The sequence below is a fragment of the Octopus bimaculoides genome, chromosome 19 (assembly GCF_046866305.1).
Source record: "Octopus bimaculoides isolate indiv1 chromosome 19, ASM4686630v1, whole genome shotgun sequence".
Classification (NCBI taxonomy): Eukaryota; Metazoa; Mollusca; class Cephalopoda; order Octopoda; family Octopodidae; genus Octopus; species Octopus bimaculoides.
This window is the reverse complement of record NC_142946.1, coordinates 37,416,033-37,432,804: the sequence shown is the minus strand read 5'-3', so window position 1 is coordinate 37,432,804 and position 16,772 is coordinate 37,416,033. Positions and strand designations below refer to the sequence as shown.

General features: G+C 37.1%; 1 protein-coding gene across 1 annotated transcript in view; it reads right to left on the bottom strand.

The window, feature by feature from the left end:
* Positions 1-2,759: 2,759 nt before the first annotated feature.
* Positions 2,760-16,772, bottom strand: part of LOC106881614 (dynein axonemal heavy chain 1) — a 176,133-nt gene continuing 162,120 nt past the window's right edge. Inside the window, exons 72-80 of the mRNA XM_089337496.1 lie at positions 15,989-16,168; positions 14,501-14,677; positions 12,568-12,738; positions 11,626-11,756; positions 8,907-9,051; positions 5,636-5,731; positions 4,477-4,587; positions 3,113-3,347; positions 2,760-2,931 (exon numbers count right to left, since the gene is read on the bottom strand). Of these exons, the coding sequence (XP_089193622.1) occupies positions 2,810-2,931; positions 3,113-3,347; positions 4,477-4,587; positions 5,636-5,731; positions 8,907-9,051; positions 11,626-11,756; positions 12,568-12,738; positions 14,501-14,677; positions 15,989-16,168 (1,368 nt within the window). The 3' untranslated portion in view covers positions 2,760-2,809. The remainder of the gene's footprint in view (positions 2,932-3,112; positions 3,348-4,476; positions 4,588-5,635; positions 5,732-8,906; positions 9,052-11,625; positions 11,757-12,567; positions 12,739-14,500; positions 14,678-15,988; positions 16,169-16,772) is intronic.

The window sequence follows — 16,772 nt, the reverse complement described above, 5'->3', positions numbered from 1 at the left end:
TCCTTCTGTCGTTCGTTCGTTCGTTCGTACGTACGTTCGTTCTTTTCTTGTCGTTCGTTCGTTCGTTCGTACGTACGTACGTTCGTTCGTTCTACTTACGTACGTACGTTCATTCTTTCATTCGTCCGATTGTTGGTACGTACATACGTACGTTTTTTCGTTCGTACGTTCATACGTTCGTTTGTACGTACTTACTTACCTTCGTTCGTTCGATCGTTCTTTCGTTCGTACGTACGTACGTTCGTTCGATCGTTCGTTCATTCGTACTTACGTATCTACTTACGTACGTTCATTCGTTTGATCGTTCATACGTACGTACCTACGAACGTACTCGCGCCTCAAAAACGTATAAGAGAAGCAGTCTTGAAAAATGAACATTGAGACTTTATTATTTCAAACAATTGTTACAGTAGTTGGGACAGAAGGAAAAGAGGTTTTGCCCGGTTGTCGTTTCACCATCGTCCGGCGGTGTTTCTATGACTTTCGTAGACTGGCGATCTTTCTCTGGATGGCTACGTCCTGCAACTGGTCTCCGTGGTGGTGCTTGTGTTGCTGGTGGTGGTGGTGGTGGTGGTGGTAGTGATGGTGGTGGTGGTGGTGGTGATGGGTCAGCAGCACCACCACTACCAGCAACACCACCACCCGCAGCACCACCACCAGTGCTGGTGGTGCTGGTGCTGGTGGTGTTGGAGATAGAAAGATAGATAGATAAACAGATAGAAAGATAGATAGATAAACAGATAGATAGAAAGATAGACAGATAGATAGAAAGCTAGATAGATAGATTGACAGATAGATAGATAGAAAGATAGATAGATTGGCAGATAGATAGATAGATAGATAGATAGATAGACAGATAGACAAACAGATAGATAGATAGAATCATGCAATGTATGGGGCTTATGCACATACACACGTGCCTTGAGGTTTCTCCACAAGAAATAATCACACATGGACAATTCAGGAGACCAAGGAAGTCAAGGAATGTCAGCAAACCTGAAAATGAGGCAGTCATCGAAGAGACAGCAAAGAATGTTCATTGATGCTCTAGCTGTGTGACCCATCACTCCATCCTGCTGAAACCACGCATGTTGAATAGATATGTTTTTGTCATAATTCAGGCACAAAGAAGTTGTTTATTATCTCAATGTAACACTCAGAGATCACAGTAACAGCATTTCCATTATTGTCTTCAAAAAGGTAAGGGCCAATGATGGCAGCTTTTCCAACAGCACACCAGACCGTCACTTTGGGGCTGTGCAGTGGTCTTTCATGCAGTTCTCTTGGATTTTCAAGAACCCAATAACAACAGTTCTGTTGATTCACCATGCCATTGAGATGAAAATAAGCTTCATCACTCATTAACAAAATGAGGTTATCATTTGTTTTAAATATCGCTTCCATCTGACATGCAAAGTTAAGTCACTGTGCATAGTCCCATGGTTTCAAGTGTTGCCCAATGGATAATTTGTTCAGGTGGAAATGCATGCCTTCATGTAAAATATGCCTTACCAATAAATTACTGATGCCAAGTTCAGTGGAATGTCTCCAAACAGAGCGATTCAGACTTCATATCAAAGCTTGTCTGATGCATTTCATATTTTCTGGGGGGTCTGTACTGTTCATAGCACCCCCACCAGTCTCCTATTCGTTAGTGTACCTCATGTAAGAAGTGCATTCACCTAACATAAGATTGTGTTACAGATGGGAACAGACTGATTTCGGTGAATGCTGAAGTGGTGCCAAAACTCACACTGAACTGCTGTGACAGACTTGTTATCCTTCACAACTGTTGTAAGCAAACACATGAACCTCTATCATCTACAGCACTGCTGAAAAGAGAAAAAATACAAAGACACCACAAACCGAATGGTACCTATCGGACATATGTCTCTCCCCCTGGGACTGAGTAATAGCCATTTCAAAAACGTCCGTCCTCTCTGTCCCACCCTGTATATCATCGTCATCACCATCATCATTTAACATCTGCTTTCCATGCTGTCATGGTTTGAATGGAACTGGTATGAGAGCTGCACCAGACTCCAGTCTGATTTGGCATGATTTCTATGGCTAGATGCCTTTCCTAATGCCAACCACTCTGAGAGTGTAACGGGTGCTTTTTACATGCCACCAGCATAGGTGTTAATTATATGACACAAGTAACAACCATAACTACAATTTCACAGGTGCCATTTACATAACACAGCGTATCGCCATGGTCTTGGTTAATTGTAATTGCCTCTGTGAGGCCCAACATTTGAAGATTATGCTTCATCACTTCATCCCTCACCTCCATGAGGCCCAACATTCAAAGATTATTCTACCAGCAATGGCCATAATTACGATTTCACGGCTGCCATTTACATGACACCAGCATTGTCCATGACTATGATTTCATTTGGTTTGATAAGTCTTCTCAAGCATAGCAAAGGTCTCAGTCACTTGTCATCACCTCTGTGAGGCCCAACACGCAAAGATCATGCTTCACCACCTCATCCCATGTCTTCCTGGATCTACCTCTTCCACAGGTTCCCACCACAGTTAGAGATTGGTGCTTCTTTACACAGCTGCTCTCATCCATATGCACCACATGACCATACCAGCATAGTCATTTCTCTTGCACACCACACCTGATGCCTCTTATGTCCAGCTTTCTTCTCAAGACACGCTCTGTTGCTCATGCAGTGTTTTTTAATGTGGGATGTATCTAAAACAATGATGTTGAGAATGATAATAATGAGATGAGCAACACAATCAAATTAGTAGAATAATGAAACAATTTTATTTCTGATATATTCAAATGATAAGATTAATAATTCAATGCACACAGCAAGGCCACACCTCGCTTCACCCAGTAACTTTGTTTTTCATTACTTGGGATTTCAATTGTAAATACAAAGTTAGTTGAGTGACCAGTCGTAGACAAAGTTCCTGAAATAGAAAGAAAGGAAAATATATTTTAATATTTTAATATTTTAAACAGAACTACAAAATGGAGAATTAATAAAGTTTAAACTTAACCTCATAGCCATTGTGTGCACTTTATAAATTCACTACTGAAAATATAAACTAATAAAACAAGGCCAAGTAATTAATCTAAGAATGTTCTTACCTGCTCTGGTGAGTGTTTTATATACAGGGCATTCGTATATACCAGACAGCAATGGCGGTTTGTTAGACATAGGGATCAACCAGATGGTAGCCATATCTGTGAAAAGTTCCTTAGGTCTACTTTCAACCAAACAGTGTTCATCTCCACACCATCTGGCGCCTTCGACAAATAAACCATAGATATAGCAACCGACATTTGGATGATTGGTTATTTCCTGTGCTGACTGTTTCAAAACCTAGAAAGAGACAAGAAACTACAGATTTAACAAACAATCAATTGTTGACTTATACTGTTGCTATTCATGCAAATATTCACAACTTTACCCTCTCCAACCCAAAATCCCCACCTGACTGATTAGCATGTGATCAATCCCCAGTGAACTCTAACTTAGGGTCCTCAAATGAACTGTCTCCTCTATCTGTCTTCTCTAACATTACTGCAATGACCTCTTTTCTTCAGAGCTGACTAGTCTCATGCACATGTACGCTTCCTTTCTCTAACTAACTCCCCAAGACTTTACACTAATCACTATAACCATTCTTATGACCTTAGAATGTTGTCATTCTGGAATTCCTTCCCTCCATAAATCTTCTTGTAGCTGCTGCCTTGCAACTTTCCAAGACAAATAATAACCACATCCATCTCACTGCTTTTGAAGATATTACAAATTCCATGGGCACAGCTTCTTTCATACTAAACCAATTAGAAAAAGTTTTTGCTTTATCTTTTCAGACATAACTATTGTATTGCTTAAGGATTTGGAAGACAATTTTACTATAAGATTATTTGTGTGTCGACCAAAATTCCAAATATCTCCCCAGAGTTTTTCAAATGTATGTGTAATTGTGACTGCAGGGAAGTTGAATGAAGCTCCCACTATGTCAGAAATTTTGTCATTTGTTGTCAAATCTGCGTTCTCTCTTTAAAAGCTAAAAATTATTCTAAAGCAAGAATTAAATATATTCTTAAACAAAAATTAAAAAATACAATCCTACTATAATTCAATTATCCGCTAAATTCTTTTGGAATTTAAAATTTTCATCAATCTAATATTATTGTTTCATGTTGGATGAGTTCAAAGAAATAACTTTTGCTAAAATATCTGAAGTTTATCTTGATTAAATCATGGAATATTTTAAATATTAACAGGAAACTACATAATGAAAAACGATGATCTTGTTGAATTCAGCTTATGATCTTAACAACAAACTTGCACTCTATATACTCAGCACACACTCACACAAATACAAACTCATATACCATATACACACATACATACTGATAGCTGCAAATACATACTCAAAAGTACATACGTGCATGTATGTAACATACACAGACATGCATACAATGGAAGTGAACAATACCTCAAATTTAAAAGAGATCGTATCAATGGAAATGTGTGCTCTGCGTGCAAAGTTCTGCAGAGTTCCAGTAAGGAAGGCTTGTGGGAAAAAAAATCCTGAGATCCAGTACACCTGAAGAATTAATAAAGATAATAAATATATAAAGTATTGCAACATAATTGTTTTCAGTAAGGTATTGAGATAATTCCTATTTTTCTCTTTTTAAATATACATTTTTAAATACTTACATGGATTTCTTCACTCACCAGATGCCACCACAAACAACTTTGACTTTCATACTTCAGGGTTGAGAACTAAGTATTGATTAAATCAAGTATACTCCACCCAAATATGTGGCTTAGCCTGATACTTAACTATCAGCTATCAAGGTTGTCCCTTCTCACTTTTTCCTCATGCACTGACTCTTCAACCATCACTGGGATGAGATGATGAGCAGGGTGCCCTGTCTCACCCAGAAATGGACCAAGAGAATGCTATTCCTGAGAGATTGGTCAGTGGTAGTGAATGCTTATATTGCATGCATCCTCTGTAACTGCCTAACAATTGAGGTTGTGACAGCTCCAGCAATTCCTTGACAGTAAACAACAGGTGTGTTCACTGTTTGTTAAATGTGCTTTTTCACACTTCATCTATTTGACAAAGCAGAAGTCCTGAGTCAAACAATGTGGTGGTTTGAAGTTCAATACTGTTATTCTATGGAAGGTAAATGTGATGGTATACTCAGGAAAACTCTGGATATCAATGAAAATTGATTGGCTCGTCTTATCTGGAAGACTGTGGGGCCAGCATGCAGAAATAATTTCCAGAAATCTCTGGCCCAGAAGTTCTACCAGAGAACATTGTTTGTTGGTTTGAGATCAACAGGCTCCGAAGTGCCATCAGAAGAGACTATCCAAGATGTGTGCTAAGCAACAAACCTATTCTGCATGCACTCACTCAGTACCTGAGCATCACTGGTCTGTGGTTTTATGTAAGAAAGGAGAGGTAGTCTTTTATTTGTCTGCTGACTTTGACAAATTTGACAATAATGGGTACCTAAACATTTTGACTTTGATTTGTTAAAGCATCATCTACAAACAATGAGTTTATATTTAAATCCCTGCTTTTCTTCTCCCTTTCTGAATGGTTCAACAAAAGACATTAAACAAACTCAACTTACATAAGGGATACCCTTTTCAATCCATTGTTTGATAAACTTCACTCGGGTAATTAAGTCCTCCACCCAGCTCGATAAGGGTTTCAATGAAGGATATGCCTGCAAAGAAAAGATTAAAGATTAGTTAGTTTAAAACCCAGGCTCTGTTTTTGTTTAAATTAAATTTAAACGTATTTTAGTTTGGTTCATTTAATATTACTGTATTTCTAAACTCGAAACACAAAAGCCAAGAAACAATATTGATCAACTACATTAATACTATTATGGCTAAAGCTTTTATAAAGAAAGCAACTTGTTGTAAAATGAATAAAGAGCCTATATTTTGATATTAGTTTATCTCAGCATACAGTGAAATTCTTTCAATTAAATCTTCCAAATAGGAATATCCACCTTAAAAAGATTCAAAGTACAACTGCAGGTAACTAAGAAAATAGTTTTCTGATTCAAGGGTATGAACTTTTGTTTGAGCCGCTTTCCATTACGTGTAAAAGAGTTGTGCCCCACGAAGCTAACATACGAAACCGATTGACACAACTATATTCAAAACTACTTTGGATGACAGCAGCTTTTAAATAATATCAAATCCTTCTATATTTCTTTCATTTACTGTAGATATCAAAGACGATCCAATTTCAAAGCATTTTGCCCATATCTTTTGCAATGTTTTGCAAGAAATCTAGGTTTCAAAAAATGTTGTTGATGAGAACAAAGAATTAATAAACTAAATTATGTTATCAATGTCATTAATAATAGTCACAACACTGATGTAATTAATGACTGATTTACATCATTATTTTTTGTCTTTTAACGTCATGTTTTTCTAAAAACAGAATCAAGGTTAATATAAAATCATTTTCAAAAACTCCCTGAGTAAAATGAAATCTATTTTTACAATGCATAAAAATCTGACAAACTTTCTGCTTACTTTTGAATAATAAATGGTTACAGTCACCATGTCTGTATGGTGTAGGACCACAAATGGTTGAATAAGAATTCAGATCTTTGTACAGGCATTGCAAAAAGTACTTTAGTCTATTTGTCTTAGTGTAACTATTTTACAACAGGTTCCACCCTAAATTCATACATAAGTGATGAACAGTAGGAAATATTCATAGCTAGTATGGAGAAAACAGTGAAACACATAACATGCAGGCAAGGCTGTGTGGTAAGGAATGTTCTTGATAGCCAATTGGATTCAGTTCCATTGTGTAGTACCATACTTACAATTGACCAATGAAATTTGTGCATAAAATTTGCATCATCACCATCATTTTCAACAATTTACACCAATTTACATCTACTTTCTATGCTGGCATAGAACACACTGAGAACATTTTACCATAACACCAGGAAGAGAGAGGCCATCATATTCTTAATGGAACTAAAGAGTCTTCCCAAACCAATGTCTCCACCAACTACTTTGCAGAATGTATTAGGAACATTTTATCATGGCACCAGCACAAGTGATTTTGCTTTGCAATTGCAAAACTTAAAGAATTCCACACCATTGTACATTGTCTATGTTCATTCAGGGTAATGTGACCAACAACGAAGTATTGGACTAAGGTAAAGGTGAGAAAGAAAAGAGAGTATGACAAGGAAAACAGTGATGCGTGGGATGGTGCTGAAGAATGAGAAGTGAGAAAGACAGTGAGAGAGGAGTAACGGGGAATGGTAGTAACTGCGGAGGGACAATATAGAAGAAAAAGGGAGAGTGAGTGAAGGATTGCCATAGAAATGGTCAGTGGTAAGAGAGATCAAGGGGTATGAGAAATGAGTCAGCTTGGAGATGAATGGCAGCTAGTAGTATAGAAGTGGCTGGTAATGTTAGTTGATGAGGAAGAACACAATTGATGGCAAATCAAGATGATGATAGAAAGAGAATGATAAATATCAATAAAAAAGTGATGTACAGAAAAGAGAAAGACAGAAAGGGAACGATGTAAACTGCAGTTTACTGTGGAGAACTAACCAAGTCCATTTTCTAACATGGCTTCACACTACTATTTGTGTAAAAAAAAAAAAAAGTTATGTAGATGCAGAGAGAAAGTGATGGTGAGACATTTCAGCAGCATCACTGATTGACAGGTGAACCAAGGTAGCGGTCTCGGTCGTGGCGCCCCCTCCTCCTGGTTCAAAGGCTTGTACCACCAAACAGCTGGTTGGCTCTGGCTGCTGAAACTGAAACTAACAGGACGCTGTTGAAAGGCAGGTTTAGAAAGGGCGCAGGCTAAAACTACACGCCTTTCCCTTCCATTGGTCAGCCGAAGCTTAGATGGTGTCATGTGACAGCTGGTGATGGCTGCTGGAGCCTACCGGTGAGTTTTTAAAAGGAAATTTGGCAGGATGGTCAGTCGCCCACTGACATCTGTTGACACTGCATCGAAGAAACAGAAGAAAAAAGGAGAAAGAAGAAATGCACTGAACACCAGAGCTGAAGACACCTGAAAGGAGGGGGTTTGCCATGTCGGAAACAGTAGGAAGAGTAGGGGCTGAAACTGGATGTGGTTCCTCTTGATGATGTCTTTAGCCACTGGATACTATAAAGGAGCTGTTGAAATAGTGAACAACGAACATGGTTGGAATTCCTTTCCTATGAATTTGTTTTGCAAAATTCCTGATGTGAAATTGTGTGTTGAAACAGATATTGTTATATTTGGGGATGGTCATGTTTTTCTTTTTTTAGTCTATTCTGAAGACAAAATGAGCTAAACAGGGGGGGATGAAGAGTTGCTAAAGAAGTCACAGGATGTGTGACAAAGGATTTCCAGACAAAGGACATAGAATAAGAACAATAATAAAGCTGAAGTGAAGAAGGAATACATATTGTACGTGTTTATTTGGCAAAAAGAAAAAAAAAATACTGGTCTGTTTTCTTTTCCTTTTTTCAGAGTTAGCATCAACTTGAAACTGTCCCTCATCAATTTGAGTGTGGTGGAAGAGTGAAAGAGGAGGAGGAGGGTTGAGGGGGAGACATGGGAGGGCAACTATGTTGCAAAGCAAGGGTTTCGTGTAGGATGGCAGGTGTGGAGGAAAACTTGATAGGAGCTGGTTGACAAAATGGAGAGGAAGTGAGGGAGAAAGGTGGAGAGAGGAAGAGGGGTATAAGTTAAGGAGAGAGTGGGAATAGAGTGTCCTCTGTTTGGTTGAATGGAGAAAAAGTGGGGAGTACAAAGTGGAGGAGGAAGAGGAGCTGTCATCCCTACCATTGCCATCATCATCAACATCATCATTCGTGTATTCATTCTATTCTGATTCAGAAATAATATCTTACCTTCAAGTCCCACATTGCAGGAATTTTGTTGTTGAAAAGGCTGTTTGATAAGGCTTCCAGTTGCTGAGACATAACAACCAAACCCTTCAGGGCTTTCAGTAAATCTTGAAGACTTTTATGACAAACTTTAAGAAGCTTGTTATATCTAAAAGACCATTCCAAAAAATAAAACACATTATATATTAAGAATTAAGCATAGGTTGATGAAGATGAAGCATATATAAGAAAGTGATGTATGGTTGTAAGGCATGATATTAAAGACTGTAAAAAAAACTAAGGTGAATATTATCTTTTGAATGTGGAATGCTAATATGTATGAAAGGGAGAGCTTTAATCAACTGCTAAGAAAGTGGTTGTTGGACAGTCATGTATAGTGAAAAGATTACCAGATTGACTGGATATAAATAAGAAGTAGTGGTGGAGACTCATTGTATTTTTACTGTAAAAGAGAGGCATCTGGGGGAGAGCAAACGGAAGACAAAGTGGTAAGATGGAATTTTTATATATTTGACCTCAGAGAAAATGAATGAGATAAGTGGTGATATGCTACGTGGTGGACTTATCCAATCATACCATCATGGAGAAACCTATGTCAAATGAAAAGTTTCTAATCCAGCCCATGCCAGCATTGGAAATTGTGAAGATGCAAGTGTAGTCAAAACAACTTCAGTAGTAAAGGTCAAGTGAGAGAGAGGAAAGTAGGTGAAGAATTGTTATCTGTGTTGGTCAGAATTTCTGTCTCAGTCATTGAAGCAGATATATTGAGTGAGATGTTATAATTCGATTTGGTCATTGAATGTAGATGTGCAGAGGCTAAAGAGGAGTGAGGTAAGATATGTTAATTTACATGTAAAGTTGAGAACAAAGGCATTAAGAGAGCAGGCAGACATTAACAACGTCGAGTAATATGTAGAAGAGGAGACAATCATATGTATATGGTGTAGTAGTTGCCAAACAGTGAACTGAGAGAACAGACGTTACAAGAAAGATCTAAAAACAAGTGCAGGGGAGATAACTCTGTTGGTATAAACCAGTAATTTACAAACTGTTACAAGATATAAAAATTCTTTATAAAACTAAAATACATACATACATACATACATACGTCTACTCATGTGAGACATGGACTCTGTACAAACGTCAGGTAAGGGTCCTTGAACGCTTTCATCAGAGATGTCTCAGACACATTCTCAATGTTGGCGAGACCTCAAAAATTCCGGACACACAGGTCCTGAGGACAGCTGATATCTTGAGTATTGAGGCGATGGTGCACAAGCAGGATTCCTAATCAGGTGCTCTATGGAGAACTTGTGAATGGAAGGAGACTCCGGCAGAAACCAAGGCTGCGATTTAAGGACTGTGTCAAGTCTTCATTAGAGGCCTGTGATATGCAGGACACTGACTGGGAGAACAATGCCTGTCATCACCACAGATGGAGGGAGCAGGTTAAGGAGGGGATCGACACTTTTGAGAGAGCACGTATCCAGCGTGAAGAACTTAAGCAAGTTGCGCGAAAGCACACGGCTCGTAAAGTGAATGGGGAAAGCTTGGTCTGCAATGTTTGGAATCGTGTATGCTTGTCAAGAGCAGGGCTCATTAGCCACCAACGCAGCCGCAAATGCAAAATATAAGTTAGTCCTAGAGCGCACAATGTTCCTGAAGGTCGGCAATGGTCTTCCTCGGTCACGAGTGGACGGCCATCATGTATGTATGTATGTATGTAATTAATAACTGCATTATTTCTAGTTCAATCTTAGATTCTGAGAGTAGATTCAATAAGCACAATACTAATAATAGTTCTTAAACTACCATATACAAAACGGTAATATTTCTATTGCAAATACCCATAACAGGAATATCTATGCACCACCAGAACTGAGTAATTGTAGAAATAATTCCACTGTCCCCTTAACAATATCAAACTTCTCTTCTCTGTCTCTCTTTCCCTCTGTAGTCAGTACCTAATTGATTGACAGCTCCTGAATACATACGCCTACTTTTTATATATTGCTATCCATCTCTAAAACTTCACTAGTGAAAGCTAGAGTGTGAAGAAATAGTTGACTAATGTGGTTTAAGTAGAAGGTCATGTGTGTTTGGTACCATTTCGAAGGAGCATTGCCCTTTGAATTTGTCTCAGATGGTCATGTTGTGAATGCTAACCTTAATGCTCCACAACTGCAATGAGCCTATGATACTTTGAAAGCCCACTGGCTGGCATTGATCAATTGAAGAAGCATACTTCTACAGCATGACAATGCCTCAGCGCACACTACCAATGTAACCAAGTGCAAACTTCAGGGACGTGAAGGGCTGGAAGTTCTGCCTACAGTTCACATATTGCGTCATCAAATTACCAACTTTTCTGAGCCGTGGCTCATTTCCCGAATAGAAAGAGGATCAACAATGTGGATGAAGTTGAAAACATATGTAGGGAATTTTTACCTCTGAACTAGCCAAAAGTGTGGAATTGAGCTTCTAACACAACAATGGCAACAGACAACAGAATATGATGGTATATATTTTGATGAATAAATACTTTTCATATGTGATTTGTTTGAATTATTAATTAAAGCTTGAAATACAGAAAAAAAAAGACAAAAAACATTTGACTCAACCTGATATTCTTCACAAAACAACATACATGTGCAGTGCTTTTATATTTTTATACACAAAACATAAATGACTACTACAAAAGGTATTAAAATCTATATCTTACCGAATGACTTCTTGGACAAGAACTGTGTTCATAGATTGCTCATACAATATTGGGTACTGTTCCATTACACTTTTCTCATGAAATAAGTGAGGGAGAAGCTGTATGATATCTTTGGCTGTTTTTTCTGTCACCTGTTTGGTTAAGCAATACATACAAAAATAAGTATATAGGAGAAATAATGGTGGCTCTTAAGGATGGGTGATAGTAAATGGAAAAGGAAATAGATATGGAAACAAAATGTCAGGGCTTACCATTAAAGGTGCACGAAGGAAGGTGAATATAAGAAAGAATAAGGACAGTGGATTGGGTTAAAGTTCACAAAAGTGTGAAAGGAGAGTGACAGATGGTTTGTGGTGAAGATGAATGAAAGGGGGTGGAGGAGGTGATAAATGGCCATAGAGAAAGGGTGGAGAGCAGAAGTATTCTAGAACTGTAAATGGGTGAGAAATAGGGAAATGATGTGAAATGCGAGGGGGAAGTAGAGAGAGGTACACATTGATAGAGATGAAGGTCAGAGATACATAGGAATGGATGCAGAGAGTGCTGGTGATGACAGACATGAAGTGTTGAGAATTATAGCAGATATTAGAGGGTGTTAAGTATGAAAAAAAGTGAAAAGGTTGGTCAGCAGAAAATGAAAAATGCGAAAGAGAAATACTGCAAATGAAGGATGGATGACAAAAGAAAGTGGAATGGAATATATGCAGTTCTTTAACTGATTTGATCAAAGGAATTCTTATTTAATGAGATGTGTTACATGTCTAAAAATACACCAAACATTATACACCAAAATATTTATGATAAAGCTTATTTTATCAAAAAACAGTTAGATGAATGCTGAACCTCAGTAAAATCTGAAGTGAAATTATGTTTAGAATGGAAATGCAATTTACTTAATATTTCTTTTGATAGATTTAAGATTGTAGAAAATATAGCACTTACCTCTTCTCTGGACTTGCCAACTCCTGTAGATACCTTTGGTTGCAAATTTAACAACCATGTTAACAGCTGAAATGTGTCCGTTTGTGCACAAGTGATATTTGCATTGTCATGAAGACCAAAGATCTCTGGTGTATCATTAATGGGAAGATTTCTTATATAAGCCATATAACCCTAAAAGAAATATAAGTCAGAATTTCACAAAGGATTTATAAATTGAACAGTAAGAATTGAGTGAACACATATATCTCAACTTTTGTCATTATACTCAGAGAGATTATCAATTGTTGTACTCTTCTACAGATAATCTGTAATCTTCTACAGATGACATTAGTTTACATTTTTACTTTCAAATCCATTTTCATTTACAATTTTTTATCAAATCATCAAAAAATGGAACACTAGTGTAGGAGTGAAATTAAATTTCTATCAAGTGATTTAATTTGAGTGTTATAACAGCAAAATATTCACCTTAACAGCTAGAATTAATTAATGAAATATATATATATAACAACATTTAATATTATATAATGATTAAAGAACACTTAAAGTTATGGAAGCATTTAAAGTTTTAACAGCTGATTTCTAAAAGTCAAATGTTTTCTAAATTGGTAATAAGAACACAACTTCTGTATTCCTGGATCATTTAGGTGAATGGCTGACTTAGGTTTTATCCAGTTTCCCTCTCGAGATAAACAATTATTTCTTAAGACTTTGAGAATGAAACAACTGCTACATTCCCGACCACATCATCATAATTTAATGTCCATTGTCCATACTGGCATGGATTGGACAGTTTGACCAGGGCTGGTAAGCTGGAAGGCTGCACCAGACTCCAGTCTGATTTGGCATGGGTTTTTACAACCGGATGCCCTTCTTAATGCCAACCACTCCAAGAGTGTAATGGGTGTTTTTACATGCCACTGGCATGGGTGCCATTTGTGTGAACCAGTATCTGCCACAACTGTGGTTTTTTGCTTGGCTTGATGGGTCTTCTTCTTAAGCACAAAATAATGCCAAAGGTTACAGTTATTGCCTCCGTGAGACCCAACACACAAAAGGAACTCAGTCACATTGCCTCTATAAGGCCCAATGCTTGAAAGGAACTCCGCCACTTTGAGCATTGGGCCTCCTCTGACTGCTAAATATTCACTCACCATACAACAATCAATCCTATACTGCTCCTCTGAATTAATTAGTTGTGCAATACTTGTGAGTTAATCCACTCGGCTTCCCTCCTCTTACCCATACTGAGTCTCTTTTTCTCTCAAACAACCTATTACCAAACATTCTACTTTGCCCTTCCTCTTCAGACATCTATTCCCTTTCTTCCCCTCACTTTCACTACAGGTTTTGACCTACAGAACTTCATGCTAATATTAATCACATAAATCTCACCAAATTGCAGTCTTCAGAGGTGATATGTCTCTTTTGCAGAGTAAAATGCTAAAGAAAATTTGTATTGTTTACAGAAATTTGGTACCAAATAAGAATCAGGTTTTACAATAAAAGAATAACTTATCTTTTCCAATGGCTTCTTAATTTTTCTCTTAGTACTACAACCATTCAAAGTCAATACATGGTCAACCTTTCTTCTTTAGATTTCATTTTTCTTTCCAGAACAATATTCCTTAGTCTGTGTCTACCACAGACCGAACTGATCATTCATCACACTAACCTCACTTTGGTCACAGCACTTTCTCAAACTTAATATAACATTCAAATCACGCAGAACATCAGCCTGAAATATTGTGTATACACACACACACACACACACACATACATACATAAGTGTATATGCCTAAACAACTGCAGATATACTCCTTTACATGCACAATAGTTAGCACACTTACATCCACACCGTTAAAGACACAACAAACACATACACACAAAGTAGCCGAGATAAGCAGTAAGAAAGAAACAATAAACGACCTACATTGTGATCTTGAGCACTGGAGATTTGTCTGTATATCTTCGACTCTGAATAAGTAAAATTTTCTTCAAATATTTTGCTGTTGTAGAAATCATCTAGAATGGTCATTAGACACCTCCTGTCATGATCATCAGTGACTCTGCCACCATAATTAATGTGACCAGCAGTGTACTTTAAAACCTGTCAGTGACAATGTTAATTAAAATGGTATTAATACATAATGAATCTTAATAAAATAAATATTAAGTGACTGTTCTTACAACATGAGTTCTCATTTTTTTTTGGGGGGGGGGGGGGGGGAACCCCTTTGGTTTACTGAATATTTTCATGAACCACTTGAGCAAAAAATCAATGAAATTAAACAAGAAATTAAATATTAAATAATACAATCAAATAGAAAACTATTACAATAAGCAAATGTATGAGAACATTCTGACAAACCCTAATGTACAATACTGGTAGAATATGTGGTTGAAGCTTTTACTGTCACGGACCACCAGTAGAGAACTGCTACTCTAGGATATACGAGTTGGAAGTTTTGGGGGATTTTCACTGAGGATTTTTGGCAATGTATCTCCATGTTATATTGTTTATTCTTTGCTCTCATAACATATAAACATTAACTTTTATTCTTTATTTTACAGTTTTGATAATGGGTGGTAAGAAAAATTACATTTAGAGCCATTTTACATTCCCTGTAGAAAAAGGACTGAGTGCCAGGGCAACAGCAAAAAGAAATCAATGATGTGGAAGACCCAGGACTGATTCAGAAGGAAGGTGACACCAGCCTTGAAGACAGACCAAGGTCAGGGAGACCTTCTGTTGTAGAAGATGATGCCTTGCTTGAAATGGTTGAACAACTGCCAAGTGTGAGTACTGCTTGTCAACGTGTCTGTGTGTCTGTCAATCTCTTTGTTTGTTTATCTATATATTTGTCTGTCTATTCATTTATCTGTCTATATTTATCTATTAATCCATTACACGTTTTACCTTGATTTCTCTCATCCAAAACACCAGCAATTTAAATCCAAAGGCATAATCTGTCCACCTCAGGTCCTCCCATTCCATCATTTCAGAAAAATAGCTCAAGGATTACTTATAACCATTTTTAATAAACCCATCTCGTGATTTAACAATTTGTCATGTATGAAGAATGTGTAATTCCACAAAGATAAGCTACAATACAATGGCAGCATATTAGGAGATGTACACTGTATCAAGAATAATGGCAATCACTTTAGTAAAGCAGATGATAAGAGATGCTATGAATTTTGTCAAAGACTTTCAGAAGAAACTGTAACATGGTATGCACTTCAACATAGAATTACAAGAAAACATCAGCATGTCCTAACACAAGATAACTATTTTACTTATTTTGGGTATAAAACAATGGGCGATGCACGAATAGGTATATTAAATTTTTCTATCACATAATACGAGTTTTAATTTCTGTTTTAAAAATAACAAATAACAGTATTACAAAATTTGCACCTTGAATGGTATTTCTGAGTATTCTGAAAGAAACATTTTCAGTTGACTCATACAAATTTTTAAATCTCCATCAGTGAATTCATATGGAATATTGAAGCCAAGTGGTCCAAATCTTCTTCGTTCAAGGATGACTCCATGAAATAAGCAGAGTGATAGTATCAAAGACTTGAAAGTAGTTGACTGGAAATATAGCAAACAAATATTAATAGACAAGTGATCAAACAAACATACAAGTATCCATCCCTCCATCCATACTCACCCCACCATACATCATACATCCTTCACCCATCCATTTGTCCATACATACATACATACAGGAACTCCTCAGGAGGTACCCTCATGCCAATTACCTTCCAAACAACTGCAAAACAGTAGGACTAACATACTTCAAAGAACGCTCAGCAAGACAAAAATAAAAGGACTATGTGTAGATGTGTTCTGTAGACTTAAAAATGAGACATGAAATTAAAGATTGACATGAAATGCAGGCTTTCTTGGGTTCACAACCACTACATCAAATCACACTTCATAGGCAACACTTTTGCAATCTAAACGTTCTGAAATAATTAGAACACCTGAATTTATCCAACAAGTTCAACAGACCATTGATTACAATTCCAGAAAGCCTATGAGGTCAACTGCAAAAGATCTCCAGGTGTCAGAAGGAACAGTCAGAAATGTTGTCTAAGAAGACATTAGATATAAGTCTTATATGATGAGGGAAGGTCAGTTTGTCAGAAAAAGCAAAAGAAAATCACTACATCAGATATAAAAGGCTCTCAAA